Source organism: Bactrocera neohumeralis, unplaced genomic scaffold, assembly GCF_024586455.1.
Source record: "Bactrocera neohumeralis isolate Rockhampton unplaced genomic scaffold, APGP_CSIRO_Bneo_wtdbg2-racon-allhic-juicebox.fasta_v2 ctg1905, whole genome shotgun sequence".
NCBI lineage: Eukaryota > Metazoa > Arthropoda > Insecta > Diptera > Tephritidae > Bactrocera > Bactrocera neohumeralis.
Genome location: NW_026089887.1, coordinates 4711 through 14390, shown reverse-complemented (window position 1 = coordinate 14390; position 9680 = coordinate 4711). Strand labels below are relative to the sequence as shown.

The window sequence follows — 9680 nt, the reverse complement described above, 5'->3', positions numbered from 1 at the left end:
CGGTGAGCGCGGTCCTCGAGAAGTTTCTCCTCCGCTGGGTGAATTACGTCATGACGAACGTGGCTCGGGGCGGCGGAGGCCGCGAGGCGCAGGAGCTGCTCGTTAGACTCCGACAACAGCAAGAGGAGCAGCAGCAGCAGCAGCAGCAGCAGCAACGTCGAGTGAGCCACGCAAAGAAGCCGACGAACCGAAAGGACAACAACAGCAACGCCGCGGCTCTCGGCGGCAACAAAAGTGGCCTCGACGAGCCTGACATTGTCCCCTTTTCCTTCTGGATCCCCGTCAAGATGCTCGAGCCGCGGAAGACGATGAAAGTGTCGAAGCAGGCAGCGGAGAATCGTGCAAAAGACACGCAGAACGAAGGTGTCAGCTCCGCCCGCATCAGATCTGCGCTCAAGAGAGAGTGAAGTCAGCGAAGGAGGAGGCAGACGCCGCCGCTGCAGCGGCTGCGACGGCGGCCGAGCCAGAGGGCCCCGCGAACCACTTAACGCTATTTGCCCTCCGCTGTCTTGTCGGCGAGCTGCTACGACAGTTCGAGACGCAGCGGGCGCTCATGATCTGCGCGGATGCTAGTCCCATCACCACTTCCGCGTTTTCACCCAACTCGGACGAGCAACAGTCGCCGCAACCGCCGCAAGAGGGCTTTTGTGCAAGGCAGCCACAAACGGATCCGGAGTAGAGCACGAGCGAGGAAGTGCGGGCCGCAAGGGCGATGCCAGCCACCTGGAGAGCGAGCGGGAGGGAGTGAAGGCCGGTGAGAAGGGCGGCGTCTCGAGTGTGGTAGCAGTGGGCCCGTGGGGCGCGGAGCTGGAAGCGGCGCGCCTGCAGAGGCCCTGCTGGCCGCCAAGACAACCACCACCACCACCACCACGTCGGAGTCGGCAAGCCCGATCCACTCGGGCCTCTCTTTGCCACGCGCGGTCCGTGCTCTTGAGATTGGAAATCAGCGCGACGCGCTTGGTGTCATTCCCTACGCCTTTAATGCCCCCTCGTGTCCGCCTCCGCGAACGGCGCCGGCGGCGCTCGCTCCGCCGGCAGGCGCGCCACCACTACCTTCGGCAGCGACGTGGCCAACCTCAACGTCTCCGCGAATGTCAACAACTACTTGAACTTCCTCGGCAGTGGCGCCGGCGTCGGCGCGATGCCATTGACGAGCTCCTTCTGCTGGAGGTCGGCGCCGGTGGGCAGACAAGGCGACGTCGCCGCCGAGACCCGTGACGTCCGCCGACCAAGCGGCACCCCCCTTGACCCTGTCTTCACGGACCTCGCCCAGCTCCTTATTGCCTTCAGCAGCGGCGGCCTTTACCCCCGTTGCTTCTCTACGCGAACAACCGGCCCTGGCACACCGACGCCGACCGGCGAGCAGCTGCATGACTTCCTCTTCCCCTCTGACCGCGTGAAGCAGTACAACCACGCCGCCATGCTCTGGGTGCTTGCTTCGCTTTTTACCGGTTACGCACGGTGCTGCAACGGGCCGGAGCCGTTCTTGCCCACCACCACCCCCGCCGCGGTCTCGGCCATCGCGAAGAAGAAAGGAGCGAAGAAGGGCAACACGCGAAAGCACGCCACCCCTGGTGAGGCAGCGGCCGTTAGCATCCCGAACTCCCCCGAGGCCACCTCGAAGGTGCCGAAGAAGGAGTTCCGCGGCGTTCTCTGCCCAACCTCCTCGCGGGTGCCCGACCCGCTCCCTGAGGCCAAAGGCACCTACGTCATTTCCAGCCACACGGTCCTCACCAAGGCGCCAGCAAAGCCCACGACCGCTTCCCCTTTGTTGAGCACTAACCGAAAGGACGATGCACAGAAGGGCTTTCGTCATTCGCAGCGCACTGTCTCCGTTGTGGGAAAGGACGAAGCCGGCGTCGGCAGCCACAGCGCGAACACCAGTCGTCACTCTCTTGCCAAAGGGAGCCGGGCGGCACAGCGGGACGCCAGCGGCGTCGCGTCTTTATTGGGCCGCCACCACGCCACGCCCGATGACACACCGGCGGACATGGACGTCTACCTCGGTCTCTGCGACCCGGACGTGCCCGCAAGTGATGGAGGAGGAGAGCTCCACGGCGGCGGGGCACGACCGCGAGACGGGGACATCAACGACGACGAGGCGGACGAAGTACGCAGGGCACGCGAGGAAGCGGAGCTCGAGGCCGCCACGGCGGAGGTGGCCAACGCCGAGGAGCGGGCGATGGAGCGACGCCGGCGGCTGCGGCTGCTGCGCTCTGGCCTCCTAACCCCGAAGGAGGAGCGCCGGCTGCGGAGCGGCATACTGGGCTCCTAACGAGTGCCTCCGGCGCCGGCGGCGAAGACGACGTCGACGACGAGGAGGAGGACAGAGGCGAGGATAGCGATTCCTCTTCGTCTTCTACGTCCTCTTCCTCTGCCGCTACGCCTTTGGGGAATCAACCCGATGTCAACAACACAACGGCGGCGCCACGGACTTCCCACCACTCTGTCCTCAGCGTCCCTGGCGCGGCGGGCGAAAAGAGGGGCAGGCAGCGTGGCGGCGGGCACAAGCGCGCCTCCTTCATCTCGGGCACCCAATCCCACCACAACGGGACGACAGGGGGCGCCAGCCATCGAGACGCCGGTCTGGTGCGCACCGCGGAGGAGCAGCGCGGGCGGGACCAAGAGCAGTCGCTCGCCGGCGGTGAGGCCGACTTCTGGCGCGAGGATCCCGTGACGGAAGGGGTGATTCCGGCTCCGGCCGACATCGGCGCCGACACGGACGACGACGAAGACGCGGATGAGTACGCGCGCAGGCACCGCACGCTAGAGCGATCGAAGGGCGGCGAAAACGACTCGCATCGCTCGCAGCCAGTGCCACGAAAGGAGAGGAGCCGGAGCACGAAGGGAGCACCGCTGCCCACGACCGCGTTGGCGCTGGCTCGGACGGCGACGCCAACAACGATGAGGACGAGGAAGACATGTACGACGGCTGCACGCGGCGCCAGCGCCGTATTCTCAAACACTTTCCCCACCGCAGCACCGCCTTTGATGGCGCGGAGAAGGGCTCCTCGTCCTTTTTTCATGGCAGCTGCGGGGCGCAGGAACACGGCTGAGCAGCGAGGCCTCTCCGGCTATCCAGTTGGCGGGGCCAGCGAGGCGGTGACGGCTGCGGTGGTGGTAGGCGAGCGGACAGAACAACGTCGCCGGGCGCGTCGTCGCCGCCGCGCGCTGCGCTTTTGTGGAGCTGACCATTCTTGACCGGGAGCGTCGGCAGCAGTGGCTCGCGCTCGCCCGTGTGGTGACGGCACTTGTGACGCGACTGGGGGTGCTCGATGCGATGACACGCTCCAAGCGCCGCGAGCCCAACAGCACCAGCGCGCGCGGCATGGGCAATGGCGGTGGCGGCCCTCGGATAGGGACCGGAGGAAGAGGGTGACGGCAACCACCACGGTGTCTTCAGCCCCGACTCGACAGGGAACAGCGGGAGGCACCCTTTGGCAGGTCACGATCAAACCTTCTCGCCCGCCAGCAGCCTCCAGAGACCGCAAGGCGCGGGCGGTGGTGGTGGAGACGGGAGCGGAAACGGCACCCCTCACGGCCGCGACGGTGGGCCGTTCTCCTCGACTAGCCCAGCCTCCCACCACCACCAGACTGGCGAAGGGAGTGCCTCGGCAGCACACCAACCCGCGAGTGGTGGTGGTGGTGGTGGTGGTGGCGACGGACGGAGCGCGGCGATGGACTCCCTTGCGGACCCGACAACGACCTCTCTGTACGCGCAACGCCAGCAGCAGAAGCTGCAGAAGCTCGCGGACAAGGACCGGTTTAACAAGCCGGACCCGATGTTTCCATCGCTGGCGAACAAAGGACCCGCCCAACCGCCGCAAGTGCGGCCGCCATCGCCTCCGCTCGCTCCACAGGGCCTGCTCGACCCTTATGTATCCCGCCCGATGATTCCGCTGCCGTCATCGTCTGAGCCACAGCACTTTAAAGGCAGTGGCAAACTTTACTTTGATCTTCAAACCAAACACACACGTTGAGTTTTCGCTTCCTCGTTGTCCGTTCCTCTTCTCTCTCTTTCTCTTTCTTTCTCTCTCGTGCGTTTTCACTGCGTCCTCCTTTGGCGCTTCTCCTATTTTCAGCCATTTTGCTCGTTCACTTTTTCCTCACTTTTGGCTCGCTGAACATGTATTATTTGAGTCTACTATCACCGCTCTTTTTTTTTTTCTATTCTTGTTCCCTCGTTTTATCTCCTTGATGTAAAGGCGTTCCGTCTCTCCTGTTTTTTTTTTTTCAACTTCGCATTTCCGGTGTGAACCGACTAGTGGATTGTGCACAAAAGTGCACTGGAACAAAGATTTACTAAAAAGCAAGCGAGCGCAAGAAAGAAAACGAAATTAAGAAGAGGAAAAAAAAACAGAGTGTTTTGTCACGAGGTCAGCCTTCCGGTGAACTTGTGTGTGTGTATGTGTGTGTGTGTGCCTCGTTCATGCAGACAGACACTGTCGGCTCTTCCCCTCTCTTTTTCTGCTGTTTCATTAATCTATTTCTCTCTCCCCTACTGCACTCACTTCTGCGTTCATCCTTCTCTCTATACCCTCCACACATGACAAAACCCACTTCCTGATAAAGGACGAGCATAAAGGCTCAACTTCACCACTGTCGCCGGGCAAAGAACCTCGTTTCACTTTCTTTCTGTTCTCTCTTCCTAGATTTTGCTAAAGGCGTGTATATTCTCTTTTTTTTGTCCTTTTTTTTTTTGGTGTTTTTTCAACCTTTTCCGCTTCTCTAATCCGCAAGCCGGAGGTCCATTCCGGCCTGCGTCGCTGTCACCGGAGAGAGAGAAAACATGCCTGCTCCACCGCCCCCACAGCCTCTGCGGTACAAGCCCAGGCGGAAGCAGACCCTCGTCCATGACGATGGCGCTGCCGCGGAGGAGAATCTCGAGGAGAGGGAGGAGAAGGGGAGAGCGCAACGGCGACCGCTGTCGTCGCGTCATCCCGCGGGCCCGGGCGAATCCATGCAGGAGCCCGAGTCTGTCTCTTGGCGAAATCGTGTTGTCGGCAGCGGCGGTGGAAAGGGGAGGCTCTCTCCTCTCTGCCCTTCGCCTTCTCTCCTCCCCTCCTCCCCCTCCGCCGCGCCTCCGCACGCGTCTGTTGAAAATCGAAGCCCGCGCAGTGTGGATGGCGTGGCGAGGGCGGCCGATACACACACGCCGTCTTCGAAAGGCATCCTGACGAGTGTGGACACACTGCGTGCGGCGGTGTCGGCCCTCAAAGCTGAAAACAGCGTCCTCCGCCAGCGCGTTGCAGCGCTCACAGCTCCCCTGGCCCCTCTCCTGCGCTCTCCTTCTCTTCCCCCTGCCCTCCCCTCCTCCTTCCTTCTTCCTCGTTCCTGACGATGACGGCGGCGGGCGGTGAAGCTGGAGATGGGGAAGGAGAGAACCGCCACGACCGTCTGGTGGTCGGCAGCGCCGGCAGCAGTGGAGCGCAAGCGGCCTCTTCGACCGCTGACCCATCGTCTTTTATCGCCAACGGGAGTGACGCGGGGCCCGGCAGCGAAGTGGTCATGCTGCGGCCCGCGCGCGGCGGTTGGAGGCTGCCCTAATGTTAGAAGCAGCGGAGCGGGACGCTCTGGAGAAGCGCGTGCTTGCCCAAGAGTGGGTCTTGCAGGAATTACAGCTGCGGCTGCTGGATCAGGCGTGAGTCAGTCTGTCGGCGGCGGTGATGATTGCTGCCATTCCCTTTTTTTTTTTTTTTGTCTGCTGTGTCAACGAAACAAAGCGTCTTCTTCTTCTCCTTTTTTGTTCGCACAAGGATGAGGTTTTTTACATCCTTTCACGTACACCCAGCGAACGGAAAAGAAAAAAAAACAAAATAAAACCAGAAATGCAATAGAGACGCTCACACAACACCTTTTGCATCACATCACACATATACACATCCATGAAAAAGGATGATTGAGAAAGGTCCTGCATGCGTCGCAACTGTACACTCTGCCGTTTCTCCGATTTCTTTTTTTTTTTTTTTTTGCTGCCTACGTAAAAGGAACTTGTCACCGCATTTCGTGTTGCCATCGCTGGACGTTCAAGAGGAAAGAAAAGAGAAGGACAAAAGAAAAAAAAACAGAAAGAGGGCAAAAATCATCATGAGTCTTCCGGCCCCTCAGCAGAAGCAATGGGAGAGCATTGTCGACGCGATCTCCGCCATGGATGGCACCGACGCCCTTCCTCGCGAGTACGACGCGACGGACTATCTCCCTTTCCACCGTCACCTCCCCTCTCCGAGCTCGTCGAGGCCCTACGTGGCGCGGACGAGGAGTTCAATCAACGGATCGCTGATCTCTTCCAGCAACGCACCACCGAGCGGGAGAGCTACTGGCCCATGCCAGAGGCGCCGACCTTCGCCTCCACCAAGAACGCTGTCAGCAGGAGCGTGGCGCGACGCACCGAAGACGGCCGCGAGCTCGACTACGAGGGGAGGAGGACAACGAGAACGAGAACGGGCGAGCACATCGAGGATGGAGAGGATGGAGAGCGGGTGCGACACAGAAGGGCTCGGCGGGCGGAGGGCCGCCACGAGGCGAAGAGCTTCCACGCGCGTTACCTCGCGATGGCCACGGCCGGCGCGGGTCACGCGAAACGCCAGCGGCGGTTGGCGGGGCGGGTCAGCGGCCGCGGCTGGACGGGCGGGTGGATATCTTAGCACAAGCTCTTCCTTCTTGTTGCCCCGCCGCCGAACAATCTCTGCTGGGCCGCACGACCCACCTCACCTCTGGCTTCCTGGACCCCAGTTCTTATGCTGACGTCCACCGCGAGCCTGACTTCCTGCCCGTGATCCTTGTTCCTTCGACGGTGACCTCGCCCTTGCAGCTGGTTAACATCCAGACCTTCTCACGGAGGGCATGTACATCGACCCCCCCACGCTCTTTATGGATGCGCAGACCGGCGCCACGAACGTTCAGGACACGAAGCCAGACGCTGTCATCGTCAGCCCCGGCGGCTTCGTCGACGCCGACAACCACCGCGTCGCGTTTCGCCGCTTTCGCGTGCTGGACGACCCGAGCAAGGTGGAGAACTGGTCCCATGTCTGCGCGTGCCTCGTCAGCGGCGAGAGGTCGGAGCTCAAGGGCTGGTTCCCGCAGGAGGCCGACCCACGCGCGACGGAGCCAGCGAAGCTCTTCAGTCGGCTCTGCGCCTTTTTGCCATACTTCGAGGAGGACACCGTCCCGCCGCGGTGCAGGAGTGGCACGTGAACCCCATCTTACTCACCCGCCGCGCGACAAAGACGCAACAGCACATCGAGAGGTCTTCCACTTCTGGGAGCTGCTCTACGCCTTTCTGGACCAGCACCCGACCTTTGCGGTGTACGACGTACGCGCGGAGGAAGAATAGGAGAGAGAAAGAGAGAAAAAAACAAGCAAAAAAAAACAACGAACTGACATGCGATCGGTGCGGCCTTCTCCTTTGAAAAAAGAAAAATAAGAAAGGGCAAAGGAAAAAAGGGAAGGGGAGAGGGAGAGCGAGCGCGATGCTCTCTTCTTCGTTTCGACGTGTTGTGCGTACGTCTGGCTGTTTGTCACCGACAAAAAAAAGAGGCCACCGTTTCGTTGACGCTTTTTTCTTTTTGTTTTGTGTTTGTCTTTCCTTCTCGTTCTTCTTCCTGTTGCCTTTTTTTTTACTGTTCTTATTCTAATGGGTTGTTTTTTTTCATCTCCGTCTCGTACCTCCCTTCGAACTCCACGCAAAAGAGCGGTCACGCAAGCAAGCAGCAAACAAAAACACGACCACGGATAATAAGAATAATAAGAATAAGAACTTAAAAAAAGGATAACAAACGACGAGAGCAGAAGGGAGACCACACACGATCTCTGGTGAAAGAACAGAAGATACACCACGAGAGAGAGAGAGAGTGACTGATCTCTCTCTCTTCCTCTTCCTCTCTCTTTCTCTCGCGGTCTCTGCTTCTTTTTTTGCAGTTGAACTTCAGGGAGGTGCGACCCTCCTTTTTTTTTTTTTTTTTTCCCATTGGTTAGCAGCCTTAAACAAACAAACAAACAAACAAAAAAGAGTGCCGAAGGAAATTATGAAGGACTTGCGCTCTGTTTGTGAGTCACTCCGCTTCTTTTCTCCGGCTTCAATTTGTGGAAATGAAAACAAGAAATACAAGAGGAGTGAAAAAAGCAGAAGACGTCATGCATGCACGCGAGTGAACTGACTACCATGTTTTTTCTTTCTCTCATTTTTTTTTTCCTCCTTTTTTTTTTTTTTTGTATCTACTATCAGGGAAACCGATCATCCTTTTTCTCCCTTCGTTTTTTTTTTTTTTTCTTTTTGTATCCGCCGATTGCAGACCGTTGTCGGTCCTTTTTTCCTTTGGATTTGCTATTTCGTTGCCCTTCACTCCTTCTTGTGTTGACCTCCTCACCGTCTTCCTCTTCTTCTTTGTCGACGCTGTTCGTTCACACTCTATTGATTTCCTTTTTTTGTTGTTAACTCACAAACCTACACCCACCCGCACACACACCACACACACAACGCCGGTGACTCGCTTTAAAAAAAAAAAAAGAGAAAAAAGAGTGAAAAGTATTTGTTTAATTGAACGAAAAAACTAATTACTAAAAAAGAAAAGAACAACAGAAAAAAAGAGAAGAGATGTTTCGTCGAATTGCCCGCAGCACCCGCAGCGCGGCCGCGGTTCAGGTCCGCCACACAACAATCCTCTCCGTCCGCAAAGGCGACAAAGTTATTTAATTGGCGACCGGCAGGTCACGCTGGGCGAGCGCATTGTCGCGAAGAGCAGCGCCTGCAAACTGCGAAAACTCAACGAGAACGTCGTGATTGGCTTCGCCGGCTCCACCGCAGACGCCTTTGCGCTGATGGAGAAGTTAGAGAACAAACTGAACGACTTCCCCGACCAGCTCACGCGGGCGGCAGTTGAGCTCGCCAAGGACTGGCGCACAGACCGCGCCCTCCGCCGTCTGGAGGCCTCACTCATCGTCTGCAACCGCGATGAAACCCTCGAGATCGATGGCCAGGGCAACGTGATCACGCCGGAGGAGGATGGAATTATTGCCATTGGCAGCGGCGGCACCTACGCCAAGGCCGCCGCCCGCGCGCCCTCATCGATGTGGAGGGCTACGACGCGGAGAAGATTGCACGCAAGGCGATGAAAATTGCAACGGACATCGACGTCTTCTCGAATGGAACGTGGGATGTCGAGATTCTCACCCGCGAGGACACGCCAAAGGCTCAGGGCGAGGAGGAAGCCGCAGCGGCGGCAGAGAAGAAAGCGTAGGACCAGACGAGGCGTGGGGGAAGAAAGAAGAAGTAGGAAGAGGAGGCTTCAGAAGAAGAGAAGGACTTCAAAAGAGAGAGAGAAAAAAAAAGAACAGTTTCGTGCCGCCCATGGGTAGGCAGAACGTGAGGCGAAAAGTGAGGGAAATGGAGAGAAAAAAAAAGAAGTTGTGCCAACGCAGCCGAGCTCTCTCTCTCTCTCTTCTGATTAGCCCGTCTAGAGCTTTCCTTGACCCCTCTTTGTCGTTTTTTTTTCTCCACTACCTTTTTCCTCCTTCTTCTTCTTTTTTTCCCCCTTCTTGTCGTTTTGGGTATTGTCACGGGCACGTGTACACACACACACACACACACACACACACACACACACACACACACACACACACACACACACACACACACACACATTGTTCCTTTTTTTTGTCTTTGTCTTTGTTTTTTTTTTTTT

The 9680-nt window shown here is 58.2% G+C and overlaps 3 protein-coding genes across 3 annotated transcripts; all 3 read left to right on the top strand.

Annotated features, from left to right (window-relative positions):
• Window positions 1-1420: 1420 nt before the first annotated feature.
• LOC126766617 (uncharacterized) lies at window positions 1421-3980 on the top strand. Its single transcript, XM_050484367.1, has 3 exons — window positions 1421-2258; window positions 2303-3120; window positions 3360-3980. The coding sequence occupies exons 1-3, from the start codon at window positions 1421-1423 to the stop codon at window positions 3978-3980; spliced, it is 2277 nt and encodes a 758-aa protein (XP_050340324.1).
• Window positions 3981-6843: 2863 nt separating this feature from the next.
• On the top strand, window positions 6844-7194 carry LOC126766616 (uncharacterized). The gene has a single exon (XM_050484366.1). It carries the CDS (start codon window positions 6844-6846, stop codon window positions 7192-7194), a length of 351 nt encoding a protein of 116 aa, XP_050340323.1.
• Window positions 7195-8593: 1399 nt separating this feature from the next.
• On the top strand, window positions 8594-9236 carry LOC126766614 (ATP-dependent protease subunit HslV-like). Its single transcript, XM_050484365.1, is given in 3 exon segments — window positions 8594-8684; window positions 8687-9051; window positions 9054-9236. Coding segments are annotated over 3 exon segments (639 nt in total).
• Window positions 9237-9680: the final 444 nt, after the last annotated feature.

What these genes read in the sequence shown, in the direction of transcription:
- LOC126766616 (XM_050484366.1), top strand. Translation starts at nt 6,844, where the DNA reads ATGTACATCGACCCCCCCACGCTCTTTATGGATGCGCAGACCGGCGCC.
- LOC126766617 (XM_050484367.1), top strand. Translation starts at nt 1,421, where the DNA reads ATGCTCTGGGTGCTTGCTTCGCTTTTTACCGGTTACGCACGGTGCTGC. An exon ending in GGAGCGCCGGCTGCGGAGCG is followed by an intron (nt 2,259 to 2,302) that starts GCATACTGGGCT and finishes CCGGCGGCGAAG; the next exon opens with ACGACGTCGACGACGAGGAG. An exon ending in CGGTGACGGCTGCGGTGGTG is followed by an intron (nt 3,121 to 3,359) that starts GTAGGCGAGCGG and finishes GCCCTCGGATAG; the next exon opens with GGACCGGAGGAAGAGGGTGA.